Source organism: Anabas testudineus, chromosome 5 (genome assembly GCF_900324465.2).
Source record: "Anabas testudineus chromosome 5, fAnaTes1.2, whole genome shotgun sequence".
Taxonomy (NCBI): domain Eukaryota; kingdom Metazoa; phylum Chordata; class Actinopteri; order Anabantiformes; family Anabantidae; genus Anabas; species Anabas testudineus.
In genome coordinates, this window is record NC_046614.1 from 2,287,739 (window position 1) to 2,311,914 (window position 24,176).

General features: G+C 43.2%; 2 protein-coding genes across 2 annotated transcripts; both read left to right on the forward strand.

Annotated features, from left to right (window-relative positions):
• Positions 1 to 516: 516 nt before the first annotated feature.
• LOC113151759 (transcriptional repressor scratch 1-like) lies at positions 517 to 3,035 on the forward strand. Its single transcript, XM_026344680.1, has 2 exons — positions 517 to 673; positions 2,236 to 3,035. Exons 1-2 carry the CDS (start codon positions 517 to 519, stop codon positions 3,033 to 3,035), a joined length of 957 nt encoding a protein of 318 aa, XP_026200465.1.
• An 18,191-nt stretch (positions 3,036 to 21,226) lies between these two features.
• Positions 21,227 to 23,864, forward strand: LOC113151766 (transcription factor 15-like). Its single transcript, XM_026344689.1, has 2 exons — positions 21,227 to 21,856; positions 22,694 to 23,864. The coding sequence occupies exons 1-2, from the start codon at positions 21,371 to 21,373 to the stop codon at positions 22,757 to 22,759; spliced, it is 552 nt and encodes a 183-aa protein (XP_026200474.1). The 5' UTR covers positions 21,227 to 21,370; the 3' UTR covers positions 22,760 to 23,864.
• The last annotated feature ends 312 nt before the right edge of the window (positions 23,865 to 24,176 follow it).

Below are 24,176 nucleotides of genomic sequence, written 5' to 3' on the forward strand. Positions count from 1 at the left end.
GGGAAGAGGTGGTTGACTGCTGAATGTGTGTGTGTGTGTCTGCGTGCGTGCGCGTAGAGAGAAGCACAGACGGCTCATGGTAATTTGATGTGTGTCCCGGGGGATGTTTGATGGATTAATGCTAAGCAGCTCCCTCTTCCAAAGCACCACCTGATCTCTGGGGCTCGTGTCCCACTTATAAAAGGCTGCAGTAGTGCTGAGCTCAGCTAGTCCAGCCATCTCTCCCTCTTTCTCTGTCTCTCTCTCTTTCTCTCTGTGCTGTCTCTCCCACATCACTTTCTTGTCTTTCATCCATCGTCTCTGTCCTCTTTCTGCTGCTTTCACTACGTTTTCTCCTTCCTTCTGGCTTTAAACTGTTCCCACGACTCATTTTTAAAGCTATTTCTTTTCAATGATCTGTTGATTGGCCTGTTCCAGAAGGCCGCCCCGGAGGCTTCTTGTCTTTTCGTTTTCATCCGTTCACATTTTTTCTATGAGGCTCTAGCATCTCGTTTTTCATCAGGGGGGAAAACAAAAATGCCACGTTCCTTTTTGGTGAAGCATCTGAAGGTTCACGATTTCTCGTCGTTCAGCCACTACCACCAACAGCAGCAGCACTGGGATGACTCCAGCACTGTGACAAATGCCATCACTGAGTCAGCCACCAAGTTGGCGGTGCGTTTGAGTGAAAACGGTAAGTTGACACCTCTTTGAGTTGCCTTTTCTACTTTGCTGTGTGTAGTTGTGCTGCGGGAGACACTGACGTCCATATCTTGTTGTTTCTTATAGAATAGATATATAATAATAGATAGAATAAAAAAATTAAAACAGCACATAGGGATTCACTCAATGGAGTGTATGTTGCTGTCTATCTTATTTTATGGCCTTTGGAAATTCCCCAACCCCCCCACAAACTGCACTTGCCCCCTTATCTGTACCTCTCAGGACTTTTGTTTTCAAACTCAGAGGATGCTAAATAGTATTTAGGTCATGCTGCCTCAATAAGCTTAATCCTCAAACCAGGTCACACAGCAGTGTTTGGCTTTAATGCCACTGTGTGCATGAATGATGACATATAAGTTGGCCTTAGGCACCAAATCTGATGCAAGCCTTTGTCAGATCGAACAAGGAAGAAGGAAAAAAACTCAGGAGAAAGCAGATAGCCACATGGGACTGTGTTGTCCTTAGATGGTGCAGTTGCCCTTGAGTCTTTCCTCTTATTATCTACCCTACCGCACACTCAACCCCTCGCCCATCTCTCCATCTGATACTGCAGCAACACAATCCATATGTGGAGCAGCAAGTGGTGATGGAACAGGGTTTTTAGAGGATGGGTATTGACTGGAAAACAGAAAGTGCTGCAGGTAATTCAATGAAGTGCAACATGAGTAGTACACAGACAGACAGTGAACATCTCATCCACGGAACTGAGCTACAGAGGCTGAATGCGAGACCAACCCTGCAGTACAAACTATATGCGGAGTGTGAGTCTAAGTGTGTGATTCTGTGTGTGTGTGTGTGTGTGTGTGTGTGTGTGTGTGTGTGTGTGTGTGTGTGTGTGTGTGTGTGTTTTGCTTTAAGAAACATCACATCACAGATCTTGTGTTTGTATTGAATAATTTGTCCCCCAGATTTAAGATGCCAGCTGTCTGCTTCCCTTTGTGTTCATGTGTGTGTGTGTGGGAGGGGGCAAGATCAGACATCCCTCACCAACACACACACACACACACCCCTCCACCCTCTTCCACCCTCCCTCTTTGCCAAATTGCAGCCACCCACCTGTCACTCAATCTCCCTATTACCATACTCATGAACACAGATGAATGATCTGATTAAAATGATTTCATGACCCCCCACCACACACACACACACACACACACACACACACACACACACACAGATTTCAATGCATCCTGCTGCCACTTTGAGGTGGGAACAGGTGGATCGAACCACTGCTCTGTGACTGTTCTTCTTTACATTCAGCCTTGGTAGTCTGTCAGTGTTATGATAGCACTTGTTAGAGCCAGTGGACGTATTGATTGAGGCAGAACTGTGTACCAAAGACTCATTAATATTTCATTGTCAAAGCTTGCAGAACCTGGCACTTAACAAACAGCTTCCTGTATAGATTTCATATTGATTAGGGCTGAGGTACGAGGGCGCTTTTCATCAGAGGTTATTTAAATCATGACTGTGATGATAAAGACTTGTTCCAGTTGTAAAAACATTTTTCATCTCTTTATTATTTTTTCCCAGGCTACATCCATGATTACATCATCCCCTCAGTATTGCAAAAGACAAAGGAGCCAGGTCATGAGCACACCAATGTCCTGTACTCCCCAGGTGGCAGCAGTGGCGAAGAGTTCTCCGACCATGATATTGAGCTTCCAGACAGCCCTGTGTCCAGCGCCACAGTCGAATCAGACAGCAGCGGCCCTGAGTTAGAGGCCTGTGCCATCAATGCCTTCATCATCTCAGACGGACGCTCCCACCAGAGACCCAAACAAAGATTCCCACGCTTGGGATGCAACCAATCAGACACCAGCAAGGACATTGGTTTAGCAGACCGCACCACCACCAAAGTTAAAACCAAAGGGCGCCACACGTGCTGTGAGTGCGGCAAGTCTTATGCTACGTCGTCCAATCTGAGCAGGCACAAGCAGACCCACCGCAGCCTCGACAGCCAACAGGCCAGGAAGTGTTCCACCTGCCACAAGGTGTACGTGTCTATGCCAGCACTAGCCATGCACATGATGACCCACGACCTGAAGCATGAGTGCGAGGTGTGCGGCAAGGCCTTCAGTCGGCCCTGGCTCCTGCAGGGCCACATGAGGTCCCACACCGGAGAGAAACCATTTGCCTGTGCTCACTGTGGCAAAGCCTTTGCTGACCGCTCCAACCTGCGTGCCCACATGCAGACACACTCAGCCTTCAAGCACTACTCCTGCAAACGCTGCAACAAAAGCTTCGCACTCAAGTCCTACCTGAATAAGCACTATGAGTCGGCCTGCTTTAAAGGACACCGAGCAGAAGACGACTGCAGCTCTGATGACTGACTCCAGATATTGTTTTTATGTCTATTTATAAACTTTTTAATCAGAATAAGAAAAGAAACAAACCTCTTACTTTTCTGGCTCGTCACACGCATGCATCATAATCCTGCTTTTTGTATAATAATAATAATAATAATAATAATGTCACTTTACATTATTCAGGAATGATGTGAAAAATTCATAAAAATCTCAGTGTTGATCACAAATATAAAATATTTTTTATTGTTTTTTTATAAGCTGAATAATTTACACGTCAATATTGCTTTATATGCCAACTAGCTCTTAATTTACCTCAAACAGTGCTTATTTCTTAAATTATGTATTTATTAATTTATTTAATTATTTATTTACTACTTTTGAAGATTGTTAATTTATCATTGGTTGATGATTTTTTGTTAATTTAACATGAAACCTTTTGAAGCCATGAACTTGGTTGGTTGGGAACAAAAACTAAAATCTATTCTGACACGCAATCTTTCTCTGTCAGATCAATTTGGTGATGACAATAAAAAATTATGGCAACTGTCCCTTTACTTGTGATCAAATATGTGCAAAGATGGCTCTACTATACTCTCTACTGTGCTTGTTGTTAAGTTAGATAAATGGAAGAGTTTTATGTACAGATAGGAATCTGAAGCGGCCTGGTGGTGTAGTGGTTAGTACTGTTGCCTCTCTGTGTGGCGTTTGCATGTTCCCTGTATTTGCATGGGCTCTCTCCAGGTACTCTAGCTTTGTCCCACTGTCCAAAGACATGCATGTTAGGTTATTTAGTGACCCTAAATTGTCCATAGGTGTGAATACGTATGTTTTGTCTGTCCCTGTATGTCAGTCCTGCAATAGACTGGTGACCTGTCTAGGGTGTAGTCTGCCTCTCACTCAATGACAGCTGGGATAGGCTCCAGTACTCTCGCGATCCTCAAGAGGACAAGCGGTTAGGAAAATGGATGCAATTGGCTGCCACTGTAAAAAGAAATAAAGCATAAAACTTTTATTATACCAAAAATAGGTATCCCACCTATTTTGCAGTCCCTAAGATTTAAATTGTGGCCTATATGTGGGGTCCTGACTCCCAGCATGAGGATCCCAGGGTTAGAACATCTTGGGTTCACTGTGGCTTCATAATGTGGGACACAGCATGTACAGAACATGTCATCTCCATTACTGCAGTGCTTTTCCTGACCAGCAGAGGGGACCTTCACATAAATTCACTGCACGGCCACCAGCTGTCCTCCAAAGTACTGGAATGGTGAGAACATACACTCATATCAAAGATTAATGTGTCAGTCTAAACATTCAGGAATGTCAAACCAGGCAGGGCATTCATAGGATTCCTTATGAACAGTTCCTGGCCCTTCACAGCACAACACTGCCGTATTACCACAGGAAGTACTCTGGGTCAGGTGTCATGAGAACTGTGCTGCTGGTCCAGACCAGACATGGCTGAACCCTGGGTGGCCCCCGGCCAATGACCCCTCATGGGAAATGGAAGTACATGTTTGTGTCTCAATAGACCACAGATTGGAGATGGCTAAAACAAAACAGCCCCATCATTCACTATTCAGCATAGTATCCATACATGTATCTGTTGAAACAAGATGGGCAGAAAGGTCAACTTTTGTACATAAAGTTGTTGTAGTTGTTGTAGTTGTGCTAAGTGTGCTTTATTATCAGGGATAATAGCGCATCAGGGAGCTGGTGGATTAGGGTGATCTGTTGAGTTATTTAACATCTTCCCACTCAGGAGTCACAGGTTTTGAAGTGGTGCCTATTTCGGTGTTACACAAAATTAAATAAAAAAATAAATAGGAAGTGCTGACAGAGTTTTACAGTTAGCAACAATATCTAGATCATACTACTTACTACCACTTACATTGTGAAAAAACAGTTATTTTTGAGTGAAGCTAATTTAAAATAATCAAATACAGTAGCAATAAATAAAACAATTACATCACTTGACCTGTGGGAGGCAGTAATGCAAGAGTTGTGCCTTATCTAGAGAACTAGAAGAGTTTTAAGAAAAAGCATGGTGGAGATGCCACCACTGGAAAATTGCTGCCCATTTAATAAATATTCATTTTATACAAACAATCAAGACATAAATGCAAAACTTAAAAACAAAACTAAAACATGAGTAAATAAATAAACCTACACCCCTACTGCCCATCACTTTTAACTAAAGTGAGGCGCTCGCAATGATGAACGGCCATTCCAACCTCTACCTGTGGGGGCGGTAATGTGCCAAATGGAGTGCAGTAAGCCGAAAAGTCAGAGGAAGAAGCAGAAGAAGAAACAGTGACAATTTAAATAAAAAGTGACATTGACAATTTAAATTAAAGTTTAAGTAGTTAATTAAACTGATGCATTTAGTAAACTTCAATGTTTAACTTACTCACTCACTTCACACTGTTTAACTTTAAATTTTAACTTCGGCTTCTCAGTTGCCAGAACCTTCGCGCTTCCTGCCACAAACACAGCACAAAAGCTAGCAGCTTGCTAGCCTGTGGAACAGGCGGGTGGAGGGAGGCCAGGAGGCGGGACCAGGTGCAGCAGACCAGGAGTGCCTCCGGCAGACGGCCAGGAGGCGGCAACCAGGACCGGAGAGACGACTAACCAGAAGGCACAGCCTTGGGCTGACGGCCGGGAGGCGCCAGACTGGAGGACAGGAGAGCCCCGGGCGGACGGCCGGGAGGCGCCAGGAGATCCGTAGACAGGAGGGCGTCGGGCGGACGTCCCGGAGGAGGCGCCAGGAGATCCGTAGACAGGAGGGCGTCGGGCGGACGTCCCGGAGGAGGCGCCAGGAGATCCGTAGACAGGAGGGCGTCGGGCGGACGTCCCGGAGGAGGCGCCAGGAGATCCGTAGACAGGAGGGCGTCGGGCGGACGTCCCGGAGGAGGCGCCAGGAGATCCGTAGACAGGAGGGCGTCGGGCGGACGTCCCGGAGGAGGCGCCAGGAGATCCGTAGACAGGAGAGCCTCGAGCGGACGGCTGCAGAGCAGATGCCTGGAGTGCTGGCTGAGGAGTGCCCGGCGGAAGCTCCGACCTCTGCGTCGACCCGCCCGGAGACAGTACTGAAGCTGTTGCGGAGGCTGAGGCTAGAATTGGAGCTGAAGCAGGAGCTGAGGCTGAGGCTGGAATTGGAGCTGAGGCTGAAGCAGGAGCTGAGGCTGAGGCTGGAATTGGAGCTGAAGCAGGAGCTGAGGCTGAGGCTGGAATTGGAGCTGAAGCAGGAGCTGAGGCTGAGGCTGAAGCAGGAGCTGAGGCTGAGGCTGAAGCAGGAGCTGAGGCTGAGGCTGAAGCAGGAGCTGAGGCTGAGGCTGAAGCAGGAGCTGAGGCTGAGGCTGAGGCAGGAGCTGAGGCAGCTGCGGTGACAGGAGCTGAGGCAGCTGCGGTGACAGGAGCTGAGGCAGCTGCGGTGACAGGAGCTGAGGCAGCTGCGGTGACAGGAGCTGAGGCAGCTGCGGCGACAGGAGCTGAGGCAGCTGCGGCGACAGGAGCTGAGGCAGCTGCGGCGACAGGAGCTGAGGCTGAGGCAGCTGCGGAGACTGGAGCTGAGGCTGAGGCAGCTGCGGAGACTGGAGCTGAGGCTGAGGCAGCTGCGGAGACTGGAGCTGAGGCTGAGGCAGCTGCGGAGACTGGAGCTGAGGCTGAGGCAGCTGCGGAGACGGGAACAGGAGCAGGAACCGGAGCTGTGGCGACTGGAACTGGAGCAGGAACCGGAGCTGTGGCGACTGGAGGGGAGACCGGAACAGGGGCCGAAGCTGTGGTGACTGGAGCGGAGACTGGAACAGGGGCCGAAGCTGTGGTGACTGGAGCGGAGACTGGAACAGGGGCCGAAGCTGTGGTGACTGGAGCGGAGACTGGAACAGGGGCCGAAGCTGTGGTGACTGGAGCGGAGACTGGAACAGGGGCCGAAGCTGTGGTGACTGGAGCGGAGACTGGAACAGGGGCCGAAGCTGTAGTGACTGGAGCGGAGACTGGAACAGGAGCCGAAGCTGTGGTGGTTGTGATGACTGGAGCGGCCTTGACTGACTGGAGCAGGAACAGGGGAGGATTCAGAGCTGGGGACCGGGGAAGCTCTGGGTCTCCGATGTGAGCGTTGGCGTTTAGCAGGACCGTTAGTCTCTGGAACGCCAAACCACAAGGCGGGTTCCCCAGTATGGAGACTGCTCGGTTTCACTAGAGACCCGGAAGTCCAGTTCTGGGGCTGACTGGGCTTTTAGCTGAGAAAAAATGTCTCGAGCCTCTTCTGGACTCAGGGCAACGGGTGTCACTGAAGACTGTGAGGTGTGAGTGGAGGATAACTGGCTGAGTAGGGAGGTCAGGACTGGGAGGTGGAGAAGCTAATGGGGTAGCAGGCTGGCTATCAGTGGTGGAGGCCAAGGAGTCTGGATCGGGCCTGTTGGGGTGGAGGGATGAAAGAACACGGGATTTCTGGGTCTTGAGGGTGGACAGGATAAGGTTCTTGAGGTGTCTGAATTCTGAGAAGTCCATGAGAAAGTCCTTTTCAGTGAGGTTTTTATGGCTACCTTGGTGATGGTTGTGACAAGCTCTGGACTTCCTGCCGAGTCCAGGCATTTAAACAGATAATCCGCTGCACCACGCAGGTCCAAGTACTCTGCCCGCAGCGTCTTGAAACAAAGCCCATAGTGCATGAAACAGGGATGGGGGGGGAGGTTTGGTCGGCCATTAAAGGGACCCTGAGGATCCATGGCTGCAGTATGGTCAGATCGTTCTGTCACGGTTAAGGAGCAGGACGAGGCAGGAATGAACTGAAACAGGATTTATTAGGTAATGCTACAAAAACCAGGGAAACTAAGGGGGGTGTCAACCGCCACTACAAAACAGGCGGGAAACACGAAGACAAAGTGACAACGTAAAACTACCAAAATGGCTGAAAACAAAGTAACAAATCAGGAATCAAAGTACAAAACAAAAACCACTGCTCAGAGGCAGGAAAACACTTACGGGAAAAAACAGGTAACAGGGTCCAAGAGTTCAGAGGGGAACAAAGTCCAGAGATTCCAGGAGGGAAGCAGACAGGGCTGAGGAGGATGAGCAGGAGCAGGCAGGAGCAGGCAGGGTTAAGCAGGCATGGGAGACACAGGCTGGAGACAGGTGGGGGAACGACGGCTAGGGACAGCTGGGAACAGGCTGGGACATGAAGGCGATCTCCTCAGAGTTTTGTAGGGAGAAGGGAACACAGGTGAGTCCAATGTTCAGCTGATTGCTGTGAGCAGAGGGAGAGAAGGGGCTGGTGGGCGGAGTCCAGAGGGAGAGTGAGGGAGGAAAACCAAGGCCGGTCGGGGCCAGGCTGATACCATGACAGAGAGAGAGAGAGAGAGAGAGAGAGAGAGAGAGATGGGACAGGTAAAAAAAGGACTGGCTGCAATTTGGTTGTAGAATTAGTATCTATTACTTAGCCAACCACTAAGTAAAGTTGGTTTGAATGTTGAATCCTCTGTTCCTGAACGTTACAGAAATGATTGCATGCATCATCATGGCAGAAAGAACTGTGTGCTGCTGCTCAGTAGTTTGTGACTATAGAGTTATTGGAGACAGATGGTAACAGGAAAGTGAGTACTAGACATTTATCACGTAGACACTGCTTTAAACGTATTATTGTTGGAGGGGGTGCTCTAATTTACATGAATATGTACTCAGAATTACTCAATGAAATCTGTCCTGTAAGTTCTACTTTGAGCTGCAGAAAATGTGTGCTGTCCAGCCTTGGACAGAGGACACTGAGGCTTTGGACAACAACAGGTGGCTACCACAAAAGGGTAAGCTAAGCCATTAAGTTTGCATAAAACCTAATCTTGTCCAGAACTAGTGTTTGTTCTGTCCAGGAGGTGAGGACCTTAGCTTTTCCTTCTAAAAAACCTTTACAAATTATATAATCAAGGCTATATTGCATACTTGTATATGAATTGCTCACTGTGTACTGCAGTGTGTTTTGCTATCCGCTTTTTTTAAGTAATACTCCATAGAGCCAGAAATGGTAAATTCAACTAAGCAGTAGATACAATGAAGACTGAAAGGGTGTCTGGGTTAAAAGTATGAGTGATATTTTTTATTTTACCTGCATGTCTTTAACAGTATAAACAAAACAGTCTGTTTGGATTTAGAGATTTCAGAAAACTGCGTGGCAGCGTGATTGTTTTTGTTTTTTCACTGCTTTGCTCTGTCGCAGGAGACAGAAATATAACAGATCTAGTATCTGTAGATGAAAAAGCCTGCAATGCTGAGCAGCAGGTGAAGAAAAAGTAACAGTGTTGAAGTTTAAGAGAAGAAATATAGGGGGATATGGGGGTGGTGCTCGAATGAGACAGAGAGCAAGAGAGCAGGAGACAGAGAGGGAAGAGCAGGCTTTTTATACACACACATATTAAGAAAAAAATAAAAATAAAGGCCTTCTAAGATTGCAAAATACACATAGCATAATTATAACACATAGCCTACATAGTTTAGTACTATAGAACATTTGTGTAAGAAAAGAACATGTTAATATATTAGAACATATGTATAGGAGAAGCATGTGTTAAAATATATGTCTATAGAACATGTTTGTAGATAAAACATGTTAAAGCACAAGAATACATGCTAATATAAGCATATTGAAGCAACTTAGAACATGTGATAAAAGAACTAGGATAAAAGAGCCTGGATTACCTCGAACATGAGGATAAGGTCACAGCGTTTGGTAGAGAAGCAACTTGAACAGCGGCATCAATGGGTGTGCAACTGAGGAAGAAGAAGAAGAGAAGAAAGAGAACGTAATGTGCCCCATTGTGGTGATGACAGAAAACCTACCAAGGAGTTTTATAGATATGGTTGGACTGGCCAACCGTATGCCAGACATGACTGAAGGGGCAAATAAATGAATTACAGCTTTAGAAGAAAGCACCAGTGGAATGTAACTAGTCCTGGGAGACATTAAAGCCTTACTGATGCATCTGGTGGGAAAACAAAAAACTAAAGAAAGACTTGGAGCAGAGAGCCTACAAGGGGCAGTGGACATTGATGCGATAAATAGCTTGCCCTTTGGAGGGTATCGAACAGCAACTCAGCTGCAACTAGGAGAACTGACAAAACAAAGAAGGGAGAAAGGGGAAAACTAAAATCCAAGCTGCAGTGGTACCAGCAGAGAAAATGCAACAGATCCCATCACCAGTAAACCCACATTTAGCTAGTGCAGGAGCAACAGTTCCAGTATCTGCATCTGGACTCAAGAACAGAACTAGCTCCCATTAAAAGCGAGTGGAGCATATTAACAAACAAAAAGACCTGTGCAGCAAGTGTCATGGACATATAACCATCCTAAAAATGGGCAATGGGGACCCGGAAGACACAGAATGGGAATCAGAAATGTCACTGATCGAACAAGATGTCCAAGGAATACATGCTGTGTTAGAAGGATCCGAGACTGCTGGAACACCATATGTTCATATGTTGGACATGTATAGCGCCGTATAGCGCTTTTCTACCTATCTGGTACTTAAAGCGCTTTTTTTTTTAGAAGAAGCTGAATACAATTTACAAGAATACTGGTTGAAACTACAACCCAGTTCCAGTTTGGAAAACAATTGGACAGAATGGAGTCCGTGGATCAAGGCACAAAAACAAAATATATATAATAAAACGTAAAACTTTTAAATAACAGACAATAGATGGTATGTGGCCCACAATACAAGGACTTCTAGAGGCAGGATTACTGGTAGAGACCACCAGTCCCTGCAACATTCCAATTTTCTAAATCAAAAAAGAAGAATTCAAAGGGCATGGTGATCACCATACTTAGCAACAACAGTAGATCACACACTAAATGATTGCATAATATCTACCAAACACAGCAATAGGAAAGCCTTCTCAACACCCGTTGCATACATCCCATCACCAGATGAGCCATTTAGACACTTAGTAATAGATTACATAGAAATGATCAGTCCAGTACAAAGAAAGAGATACATACTTACAGTAGTTGATAGATTTACAAGATGAATAGAGGCAGTGCCAGATAAAGCTCAGTAGTGAAGTTTCTGTGTAAAGAGGTATTCACTAGATTTGGGGTGTGCAATAATTTGTCCTCAGATAATGGGCAGGATTTTTCTAACAAAGTTATGACTGCTGTGACTAAAATGTTGAGGGTTAGACAAAGATTTGGCTCTGTATATCACCCCCAATCATAGGGCATGGTAGAAAGAGCTAATGGAACACCTAAAGAGGTCTTCTGCTTGAGCAGCTTGAAAGAGAACTGGCTTATTATGTGAAAACACTAACTTCCACACACAAGTCTATATTTCAACAGGACAAAGGAGCAACAGAGTAATGGACAGGTGGGATTGCTAAACATCTACAGTTGATACACCTGGGGATTGGGCGTACATAAAGGTGTTTAAATGAAAGTGGCAGGAGCCGATACGTAAGGGGCCTTTTAAGGCGGTATGCCTACTGCACTCAAAGTTAAAGGTAAGACAGTATGGTTTTATCCAAAACCATTGCTGTAGAGCACCAGAAACAAGAAATAGTTCCTCAAGGTCAACTTGGGGAAGACCAAGCTGCCCTGCAGGGAGAAACAGGATCTGAGTAAAAGGCAGGTCACCCTGCCCCAGGCATTAGGAAATCACAGCGAGTGGCAGCCAGAAGAGCAGAGAAACCATAAATCAGACAGTCCAGAAGGAATGTCAGATGACAAACAACAAGACCTGACAGAGACACGAGTGAAAGACAGTCAGAGGATCCAGAGGGGTCAAGGGGTCTCTAGAGGGCGACCGATGAAAGGATTAACAGAGATTATAATAAAAGCAACACCACTGATCATTTTCATTGTAGGGTGCATGTTTACAGCATCAGAAATCAACCCAGAACAGACTAGACTAAAAACATACAACAAACCCAAATTCAGGCTGAGCTAGAAGCCTATAGCTAGGCTGTGCTCTAGCTACAGGTGTAACAGTGGGATTAAGAAAAGAAATACCTCTAGGAGAAACACCACTGTTGGCCTAAATAAACACCAGAAACACCATTTCAGCCAGAACCACAAAGGATTATGCAGCATTTCATACCAATAACCAAAAGATGAAATAGAAAAAAAAATAGGACAAATTAAACTTGCCTAAGGGACCATTGTATTAATTTAGAATCAGACAGATTCGTAACCAAACAAATGGTCTGCACTTATATAGTGCTCATCTACCTAACTAGTACTTAAAGCACTTTACACTGCACCTCATTCACCCATTCACACACCAATGGTAGAGCTGCCATGTAGCTGATCTGACTCACCAGGGGCAACTCGGGGTTCAGCATCTTGCCCAAGGACACTTTGGCATGGTGACATGGCAGCTGAGAATTGAACCACTGATCCTATGCTTGGCAGACAACTGCTCTACCTATTGAGCCACAATAAGTAGCCACCCCTACGAGATATTATGGGAAAGGCCTTAGCAGGGAACTTGATGAACACAATGGGATGGGAGAATAACATGTTTGGAAATTGGATGAAATATTGTGCTAAACAAGTCACAAATCAAACCTGTGTGTTATGAGGTACAAAACATTTCCCAGATAAGGCCCTTGCCATTCTCTCCAGAGGGTTGTACCAGGAAGAAAACAAAAACAAAACAAAACAAAACAACAACAACAAAAAAAAAAAAACACACATAGTGATGGCAGCCCATGATGATATATAACCATTCCAATGTGTTTTACACTTTTTGGGATGTGGGGGGTACAAATTTGTAAATGAACACCAAAAAAGGTTGCCAAAATATTCAAACAGGAATAGAAAACCCAGGGAAAGCACCCCACCCAAATGTAATATAGAATGTAATAGTACGTCTGCCCCCGTACAAGTCAGAAGAGGTAATTATAGAACCAGATAGTCCTATCAGATGCTTCTAGGTTACAATGCTGCTCAAATAGGCTAGTTATATGTGCAACACCAAACAATATGCAAAGATCAAAAGATCAAATGCCAAGAAGTAGTAAGAACAGGGAGTGTCACGTTTGTAGAACAATAGTTTGAGACATACTTTCAGCTCAAAATTATGGTAATGGGTCATGACCACTTGCAGATGTATTTTGGTACTGTGGGGGAGAAGCCAAGGTTAGAGCCACACTGCAACCAGGAGGGGAAGGTATTTGCACCCCAGTAATGTTAAAAGGGGCATTGACTGTAATCAAAGAGCACTATTCAGGTGAGGGTGAGGATAGTGTAGACCAAGTGAGAGACTCATTATGAAATGTGACTCGACATAAAAGACATGCAAAACAATAAAAGGTACAACTTAGGACACTTTCTTAGATGACACTAAGGTTACCAAAGGGTGGAATCAAGAACCAAGTGGGATACCAAAAGAATTTAAAGCCATATCTGATTTGTGGGTGATTTCAGGACAAATAATAGGCACCATATCAGTTTTTGGGACAATAGCTAATACTCAGTATATAGCTAGAAATAGTAGATGGATAAATAACCTGTGGTACAACTGACAAAAGTGTTTTAATTATGCCATATTGTCAATGAATGGGACACACACCCTGTTGCATGCCACCTCTTGTGTGACCCTACAGAACAGATTTATTTTAGACACCATGATGGACCTCAGAGCATGAGAGTGTTTGACATCAAAAAGAAAGTCTGTCGCATGTTTATTCCCATGCACACTGAAGAAAAAGGTAGAGTCCTAGATTTGATGAGGGGTCTGAAAAATTCTGAATACATTGTTATTGTATAAAGAAATGCAGAAGATAGGGTCAACCACACTCTAAAAATAAAAACTTAATTATAGATATTAAAAGAAAAAGTAAAAAAATCCGACAAGAAAAAGTACAGCAGGGAACTTACACCACTTAAATAAATAAATAAATAAAAATAAATTCAAAAGTGGTATAATGATAAACCAATCACAAACAAGACTCAGAAACAAAGGTGACTCAGTAGAGCCATGAGGATACCCCTTAAAATCGCCACCTTATGAGATTAGAGTTAAAAAGTAGACATACTAACTAACCAAAGGGCTAACTCTAGACAGGGATCTTTTACAACTAGGATAGTGTATGAATATGACCTAATAGATGATAAATGCTGCATGTCATTGGAGAGGAGAGGAGGAGACAAAGTAGTTATTACAATAAAAGTAGGATAATAGTTTTAACAATTTTTAGCAAACTGAAGCAACTTGGACACCGATGGCCCACATGGGAGGATTCCCCAGGGAACCTGATCCAGGAACTGGAATGTCATCAGGCTCAACTATGTGGACAACTTGTTGGCCCATGGAGCAGTCAGCTTCAGTCTAGCGACATCTGGTGCCAGAGCAAGAGTACAACTTTCACCAACACACCTGCATGCAGAGTTATCAAGAACTTAAGCCAAACAGGTCAACCTCTAAAAACCCTAACCATCCAGTCCTTAGGGCACTATTTAAAGCTAGAACACCAGACTCAGATAACCACTTTGATCAGGAAAGAGAGGCAGACGACAATGTTCCTGTGTTCCTCTGTTGCTGATAGAGGTATCCCACAATGGCAAAAGAGATGGCATACAGTGAATGACCATGCAGAGGATGAAGTGGCAGGGGAACAATGGCAGGAATACTTGCAACATTGCAATGTGACTTTGTCTGAGCTACTGACCATGTCTAACAAGCAACGTTGGCTGCTATGAAAAGCCTATTGAAATGGACTAATTCGATGAAAAATGACAGAGCAGAGCATCATAAAGAAAACCGGAAATTAAAAGCTCAAGTTGAAACCTATCAGAAGCTGGGAGGTGTAAAGGGGTTGAACCTGAGATACCTCAATGAGTTAGCTTGAGACTAAAACCTAAATTGGGATTTATATGGAAGAAATTGGTACATTGATAAATTCAAGGGTAATTTCATAAAAGGTATTCATTTTAACTATTACTATGATGTTTTCTCTTGTAAATAAATCAATATAGGGTTTGATGGATTTTCTCGTCTTAAAAATTAGGTTCTCCCTTGAGCTAACAGATAGAGTACTTAGACGAGAGGTCTTACATGTTCTCCGGAACGTGAGGTTTGGCCTCTGCGCTGTATGGTCTGTGACTCTCCCAATATCTGAATATTAGTGACAACCTAGCAGTCACACTTGTTTTTCCTGAGATGGTGGGAGACTGTCAGAACATATATAAAGTTAGAGAAAATTACCCATGATGCATAACTATGTATGAAACTAATCTTATGTCTGATTCATATAGCTAAATTAGTATGACTAGTTTAAATGGTTAACATTATAGTACTATCTCATATCTAACCTAAGAGCACTGTTTGATGAAGAATAGAAACTGAGACATGTCCTTTAGATTGTAATATAATACTCAGCTTGCTAAATCAAGATACCTTACACCAAAAACAGCTTTAAGCAATATTTTTCTAGAATAGTAACTGTTATTGATTGTTAGTGATTGTAATGGGAAAGATAGCGCCTGGCATCTTGACCATTTGTTGTTAGTATGCCTGACTCTGGCATGGGGTGTTGTACATGCCCCGGGGGGGATTGTTGTAAACCTATTATTGTTGGAAGGTGTGCTCTAATTCACATGGATATGTACAGAAAATGTGTGCTGTGCAGGTGAAGAAGAGACTGGTGTGTGTCATCAGTAGAGAGAACAGGGGATTTCCCAGTCGATGTGTGTATCTGTCACTGCATGATATATAGTGTTGTTCTGAGAGTGTCCAACAGATGGCACTTATATGAATGTGGCCACAAATCGAAGAAAATCAAACTTAAAGGCGGCGAAATAATTGGGTACAGCTTCATGAAAGGGCCTGTAGGTGGCAGATAAGAGGGGCATTTTTTTGGACTTAGATGAAGGAATAACACCGCTTAACTCAAGTAGTGTATTTAAAGAGTGACCAAAGTCAATCATCCGGTTTATTTACCTTTTATTGTCAATAAACCTAAACCTCACTTTTGAACACACTTTGCTGCCTCCTGTTGAAATTTTGCAACATTTTTGACACTATTAAGAGAGAATTTGACTGAATTGGCCCAAGAAATAGACTGAAACTGTGCCACCTCAACACAAACCTGACTCTAAATGAAAATGAATGTTGTTTGGTGTCAACAGTTGAACACATTCTGTTGGCCTGAAGATGCCAGAGAAAAGAAATCTATTGATCTAACTTAAAAATCTAAAATTCATTGCTATTTAACACCATGTAATGAAAACCATCAGTAAATTAATGGATTGGTTGAATAAACAATTCATGAGTTCAGCTTGCATGCTGAGACTTGATTATTTTATTATTATAATATCTTTGTTGTTCTGTTTAGTTTTGTTCTCCATTGAAAATCGTAGGGTTTTGAACTGTAGGTCAAAGAAGACAAGCAATGGCCTCTGAAAGAATTATTCAGTACTATTGATATTCAGATCAATTAATAATGTGACAAAGTTTATGTTTAAAGAAACAGATCAATTGTACTCATTTAAAAGGTGTTTCTTACTTGACCTTACTTGACTTCGTGCCCTACACCCACACTGAGAGAAGGATATAGCAGCTATGCTGTACTGTACACGTGTGCAAACAAAAGGAGCAGCTCAGCACTGTGGAGTAACACAAAGGATGTAACTGCTGAGTCCAGAGCAGGCAGAATAACCTCAAAGCCAAAACGGATGAGTCTTTTTATAGCCATCTTTATCAGACCTCAAGTTGTGTTTGTTACATCATGTTAGACAAGGTTGTATGGCCAACTTGTAGATTTCTGTGGTGTGATAAACTCCACTGACCCGTGGAGGTCTTGCGTCAGTAGTCCCAGGTGACCCTGGAGGAAGCTCACAGACGTGAGCCAGAGCTCAGTTTGGTAGACATTAAAGGCTCCGGTGGGCTTCTCCAAAAGAATGATCGCGTGTGAGTTGACTCCCTGTGTCGTAGGGATTGACTTGATGTTCTACCCCTTTTGAGGGCTCTCTGGGATCCTGTGGAAGATGGTGACACACCCATTCATCAAAGCCAGGATCAAGAAAATACTGCTTCTTTTAAAGCAGCCTCAGTGTGTTCATTCATGCTCTGGCTTTACCTTCAACAGCTGAAAGTGTAACATAAAAAATGAATCTATTAGATTTTCACATGGGAGCTGGGACCAATGTTGGCTGATGATGTAATATCATATGAAAGGGAAACTTGGCTTCTTCAAATGAAGAATTTGTCATGTTGACTTTTATATTGTCTACAAAATAAGAGGTGAGACAAGTGACAGATGTGGCCATTTGTTGAACTTACTGACACACTGCCCCAGCTGTCTCGGTTGCTCAAACTGTCCGGAGCTGTGAAAGACGATCAGTGTGTTCAGGAGGGAAAAGAGAGGAAAAATGTGGAGGATGGTGGTGGGATGGGAAGAAGATGGGATGGGTCTTATCTTCAGGTCACAGTAAGGGTGAAATGAAAGATAATACTGTTGCTACTGTACTAAAGGCTTACTTAGCTCTGCTCTGTGTGAGAAGTGGACTATGCTAATGGTCTAATTTGTTTCCTTCATGTTGCTTGCCTGCGTTTGCAGTGATATCTCTCTTTTGTGCATCCCTTGATTTTGTATTAAATCTATTTGAACTCAGCCTCTTTTGTCCTGGTCTGAGTCCGTCATTTGAACAAACGCTTGACAGTTGGTAGTTTTATCAAATTTAGCTTCTATTTTACCTTAGAAATGTGTCTTATTTCAGTGAAAAAACAAATCACAGATCTTCATTATGAAGATGCACCTGGCTCTAGCTCCTTTGTGCTGTGCACCAGAGTCAGTACAAAGCCAACCGGTTAAAATGCTCTGAGTAAGTTACTCATTTAAGTAAGTTTAACAACAGAGAAATAGATAAATAACACACTTGGATGCTACATAAATAATACACCTTGTTGCTTGATAATGAGTAAATGAAACACATCAGCTATTTCACTGGTTCAGAACACTTCAGGGTTTTGCTGTGTTGTACAATATAAATGGGAACTGAACTCATTTTCCACTTATCCTATTAGAAATTTTAGGTTGACTAGAAATAAAATTTCATTGATATATTTTTATGAAATTAATTGAAATTCATTTGATTAAAAGAAAGTTAATTTGACCAAATTCTAGTAGGATGTTTTCCAGTGAAGAGGAAATGAGTGAAAAGACAAATGAAAAGAGATCAGCTATCACATTTCATGGACACAAGTTGATTTGATAAAGCTATACTGCTGTTCACCAATGAGTCACATCATACTAGAATGATTCACATCATTCACAGCTCATGAGAACTTTTCCACTTGCTCCCAGAGGACCTTGTGTTTGTCTTTAGTCAAAATAAAATATAAATCCAAATATATATAATAATATACATATAAAAGTCAATAAAAGACAGTTGGTTGTGATGGTGAAACAAAGTAGAAACGAAGATGAGGACTCCACAGTTACTGTCTGTGTGACAGGTGATATTAGTTAAGATTACAGCTGACTCTTAACACCATAACATGAGAAATGTAACTCCTGGAGCTTTTCCTGATAATATACAGTAATTATTCATACAGTAAACCAATGCTTAAACCATGTCTCACTCTGCCTCTCCTGCCACTTGTGTCAGTCCAATAAAATACACACAGACACAGTGCAGCTGTTTCTGATGAGTCAAGTTATTTGATCACAGTCTTTCCCAGCAGCTTCCCTCATAGGAGACCACATCAGTAAATCTGACCCCTCATATGGAAATTTGTCATTTAGATGTTTGCTAATTGCTACAAAACATAAAAAGGGTCCCAAGTCTCTCTACACCACACTGTTCTATTGGATTCACCATTCATGTCTAACACACACAAACGTACATACAACAAGAGGGAGAAAACCCCTCACGTGACCCACAATCACTAAAACTGTAAACACTGAGCTGTCTCAGCTGGGGAGGGAACTATTTCCAAATTATGTTTGTCTTCACTTGTAGTCTGACTAAGAACTGCAGCAAAACTACAAACATTAATAATGGTCCATATCATAAAGAAGACCAAACCATATGTGTTTTCTTTCATAATATTCATATTAATTATACTTGATAGGAATTACTGTCACTGATTCAGTGACATAGAAACCATATTTGATACTTTGTAAACAAATGACAACAAATCACCCCTTGATGGACGTGATCACCCACATAGAGTAATATCAATGTTTAGATTTTTTAAATGCTGTTTCCTTTGGAAGAGTAAGTTATTTTACTGGAAAGATTATTAAGATGGTCCACTCTGTTATTTGTTGTCAGCTATAGTCTATAATCTTGGCATCCACTTCAAATCTGTGTTGTCCAGCTTCATACCATAGTAAGAAGTTGTCATTGAGGACCATTTTCACATCTTCCCTGACACACATTCCACACACTTCATTAGTGCTTTAATCACCTCAACAGGCTTTTAATGGCATTCCTTCAAGATGATGCATGGGGCAGAGCGGTTGGGGGAAGTATTGACGCTTCTAAACTGTGAAGCTAGCATGGTGCTAGAGGAGAGAAAGTGCAGGGGGTCGTGTTGCTGCCTGGTAAAACACTATGGTGCCCTGCTAAGAGTGTAACCAGGTTCCATGCAGGTCACCGTTGTTGGTGCAGCTGAGCTGGGGGCCAGGGGGCGCTGGTGGCCCCCAGTTTGATGTGTCAGAGGGTTGTTTGTAAAAACAGGCCTTTGATGACACTCTCTCCCTTTTGCAGCAGTCTGTCCCCCCCTTCCTCCCTCCAACAGCCCCAGCCAATCTGGAAGCCATTTGCTTAGTTTCCACAGGGAAAGTTCAAGCTTGATCACCTCTAGCATCTGCTGAGTGTTTATTTACCCACAGCACTTAACCCATTAGACAAACTGAAACAGGGCAACTGTGGAGCCACTGATCACCACTGCAAGGGGTTCTGTCATTCTATGGGCTGGATATACACATTGCATACACATGCTAGCTGCACATCTTATTGTGGTGTTGATGTTTGTCACTTGTTCAACTGATAAAATGATATAAACAAAAATGACTGTGTTGTCATGCAAAGCCCCCTCTGTACTCTCCACAACATGAAGCTGTGTAATTGCTAATTGCCCTGGAAATTCCAAGCTGCTAATGAGGTGTCTGCAGGTACAAGACCACATGTGAGTGTGACATCTTGAGCTGTATGTTTTCAGAAACCTCAAAAAAAAAAAAAAAAAAAAAAAAGCATGGACATTTTGCAAACGGTTGGAAAACATTCTTCTACAGCGCAGACGCTTCATTTGGTGTTTTGGTGATGGTGGTGAAGAGGGAGAGCGATTTAACACATCACACTAGAGTCTCATAAAGCAGAGTACAGGCCAGAGCAGTGGGAGCGGGAGAGTGTGCAATCCTCTGTTACATTCCCATTACACACACTGTCATCCATTTAAAAGACGTAAACAAAACTTCAGTAGCATGCAAAGCTAGTTAGGCTAGTAATAGTTAGTTATTTCTACCAAAGAGGCAAAATGTTCCACCAGCCTTCTGAAGCTGCTTCGTGTGCAGCCAGATGAACAAAACACTTAATGGCTCTGAAGATGACAGACTCACAAAGCAACACACAACCCAGGATCCAACTCTCTGCAGAGTTTTAAGCTTAAGAAGCTTTAGAAACTGACTTCAGCATGACCGGAAATTACAGCCACTACATTTACCATCACATTAGGAAGGGTCGGGTTTCCCACTAATTAGCCACAACCTAGCAACCTTGATGGATAAACAAATGTAGAAACTGATTTTATAGATTGTCGACAGGTGACAACCCCCACCAGCACCACTGCACCACAGCTGTAGGACTTGAACAGCTGTTTTGCAGACGGCCCAGGTGAAGCTGACCATACTGCTGCTGAGATCTTTCAAGTTAAATACAACGATTTGTCTGAATTGTTAGAAGTGATTCTGGGTGGATTTGATATCTTGAACCCTACTGGGTGGAACAGGTCTCCATGCTATCAGTGCAAAGTGAATGTCATGTTCCTGAAGTGCCAGTTTTAGGAAACGCATCTGCCTCTGTCTGCTCTCCACTAATGGCTCAGTTCATGTCTTCTCACACCAAACTGATGTCTATTATCTGAACGACCAAAACATTTGGGAGGTGGGAGCTCCTACATGTGCTCCACCCCTCCCTTTACAGTTGCTGCTGAGGAGCTCCTGTAGCTGCTATAAGAGCCCTCCCTGTCCCAAATGATGACCATCACCCTGGCCCACCCTATGGGAAAGTGTCACAACAAGCTGTGGACTGCTGGATCCCTTTGAAGTGGCAGCGACTTTTACGCACAGCTCCTCTGCGCATGCAGCTGTTTTCGACTTGAACATAAGGGATTCGTCCTCCCCAGCGACACATTTGGCTTCTTATGATGGCTTATACTGTGCTGAGGCCGGTGTCAACTCATCCCTTCTCTTACCCCGCTGACCTGACCTTAATGTCGGACGACGAGGAGGGAAACCGCAGCGAGAGCGACGGCAGCACCGACCAGGGCTACGGCTGCTGCGGGACTCCTGGGGAGAGTTACCGGCGGGAGACCGGCGTCGTCGTCGTGCGGCAGCGGAACGCGGCGAACGCCAGGGAGAGACACCGGACACAGAATGTGAACACGGCCTTTACGGCGCTGAGGACACTTATCCCCACGGAACCAGTGGATAGAAAACTCTCCAAAATCGAGACGCTGCGCCTGGCGTCTAGTTATATCTCACACCTGGCCAACATGCTGGTCGTCGGGGACGGGAGGGAGGACGGCCAGCCGTGCCTGGGAGCTGTCTACAAAGAGGTGAAGTGCAGTGGAGAGGGGAAACAGCCCCGAACTATCTGCACCTTCTGTCTCAGTAACCAACGGAAAGGGGTAAAATATTATAATATATCTATATATATCTATATAATCCAAACTTCAATTTAAAAATGTCTTTTCATTTCAAAAGATGAACTTCAAATATAGATTATCAGACCATTTCTCAAACTACTACTGTCAGCTACTACTACTACTACTACTACTACTTACAGGAGTATGCCCAAATATTTCTGACAATATGAGCCTTGATGGATTACAGTGTGTTCCTTTAGGATCAGACAGAGGAGTGCACAAGTTCTAAACAGAGTCTGCATGGAGGATGAAGAGCAGGCCAGTGCATACACAAAGCTGTTTTTTCTCTGAATACCAAATAACTGATTGTTTACAAGTAGTGTGATTCTTCTTAACAGTGTGGCATCATACACACTTTTGATGTCAGCATCATTTTCAATATTTTACCTCATTTATGGATGACATCGAATATGTCTGTTCCAAAATAGTCTCCTTTAAATTCTGTAGTCATTTGTTTGAAATTTACATCTCTGCTCGAGTTGACATTTGCAACTGTTGATATTTAACTGGAATGTGTCTGGTCCCATTTAGATGGAGGTAATGTAACTGTGTGGGGCAGGATGAGCTGCATGCATCCCAGGAAAATGGACATAGTCCATTTGGCCTTCAAATCTCTGTTGGGATTTAGTAGTTTATTTATAGGTGTCACATTGTTCTGTCCTTTAAAGGAAAACAGGGTTTTATTCTACTCTGCTACTCTCTTATACTCATTACACTATTAATGTGCTCCTAGGAAACATCTGAACTTAGAACCTGTGTTTAGATCTAAGGACAGGGCAGTTCTGTGACTTGTCAGTAATTTCCCTTTTTTTTTCCAAGGTGAAGGACAGACGAGACTGTGTGAAGATGCACGGGAACAGTGCAAGACAAATAAGTCGACGATGAAGGCTATAAGGGATAAGAAGAACAAAAACACGTGTGTCACCAGCAGATGGAGAAACTTTTTCCTGTGTCCTAATTTTACCGAAGACTATGGTTAAGACAGTTAAAGTAAAGCTGCTATATGTTGGAGGATGTTCTTTTTGTTCTAATAACAAATCTGCCAAGCATGTTATGGAGGTGGGTAAAATGCAATGCTCTTTCAGGAGAATAATATTCTGTTATCAAACTTGCATCATTTGTCTTTACACCAGAAGTGAATAAGGTCACATGGCCTTTTCCATTTGTGTACTTAACTAATGATGTGCACAATAGTGTTGTTGTTTAAAATCATACAACACTATTGATATGTCGGTGAAGATTCTCAGTCGTCCAGGTGAAGTTACCTGGAAATTGAGTCATGGCAGCTGGACAAGAAGGAAGTCCAGTTGCCATGACTCTACTCAACCAAACACTATTGATAATACTAATTATCCATCGTGGATCATATATATCATATATAATCACATTAAGTGACAAGAAAAAGTAGGTGAATCTTTTCAGTTTCCTGTTTGTTGTGACCTGATCTTCATCAAAGTCACAAATATCAACAAACACTATTTTAAGCTAATAAAACTGTTGTTACCTGTAACAACGTTATTGAACACACCCAATAAACAGTCAGGGTGCTGGTGGAAAAAGTAATGAAACTCTAGGATTCTATTCTGATGACTGGAGTGAGGCCTAGACAAAACCTGGAGTCCATGAAACGAGAATAGAGGTGTGGTTTAGAGCTTGATTTATAGATCATTATAAGATAGATTGATAGATTTATTATTAATACCGGAAGGAAAATTCAGGATGATAATGAACTGACAACACATGATAATTACACAAATCAATGTTTTTAATTCACAGTGCATCCCTTTATTTCTGTATAACACAAACTCCCAGAAAAGCTAAGTTGGTTTTTCAAGATGAAAGTAGTCTGGGAAAAGTGTGGCTCACAAACAGACTTGCAAAGCAGAGCTGTTTCAGGAATAATATGTGAGAGGATGGACCACGCCATCCTTCAAGCTGTTGCTGTGCGATAATACGCAACTGGGCACTGTTTTGTTTGCTTTGTCATGAAATGTTGTAATCTACTTTCGAATTAAATTTATTTTTACATAGACTAGGTTCTCTTGTAATTAATCTACAGTGAAATGATAATGTGTGTTTGAAACGGTTTTTACATGGCCTGTTATCTATGGTTTGAGCCATTTTTATTAATATTGCACAGTTCCTCTGGCACAGCAATGAGGCAGGTCAACAGTCTGCAAAAAATATTGTTACATAATTGCACTAGTTTTTAAATGAACTCTGACAGATGGTTGCTTTGCTTGTGCAGCTTTTGGCATACAACATTTCAGCTTCCACAGCAATACACAGTGAACATGAATGT

Bases quoted from the DNA above. Each gene is read 5' to 3' on its own strand.
- LOC113151766 (XM_026344689.1), top strand. From the start codon at position 21,371: ATGATGGCTTATACTGTGCTGAGGCCGGTGTCAACTCATCCCTTCTCT. The intron at 21,857-22,693 runs GTAAAATATTAT...TTTTTTTCCAAG, and splicing joins TCAGTAACCAACGGAAAGGG to GTGAAGGACAGACGAGACTG.
- LOC113151759 (XM_026344680.1), top strand. From the start codon at position 517: ATGCCACGTTCCTTTTTGGTGAAGCATCTGAAGGTTCACGATTTCTCG. The intron at 674-2,235 runs GTAAGTTGACAC...ATTTTTTCCCAG, and splicing joins GGTGCGTTTGAGTGAAAACG to GCTACATCCATGATTACATC.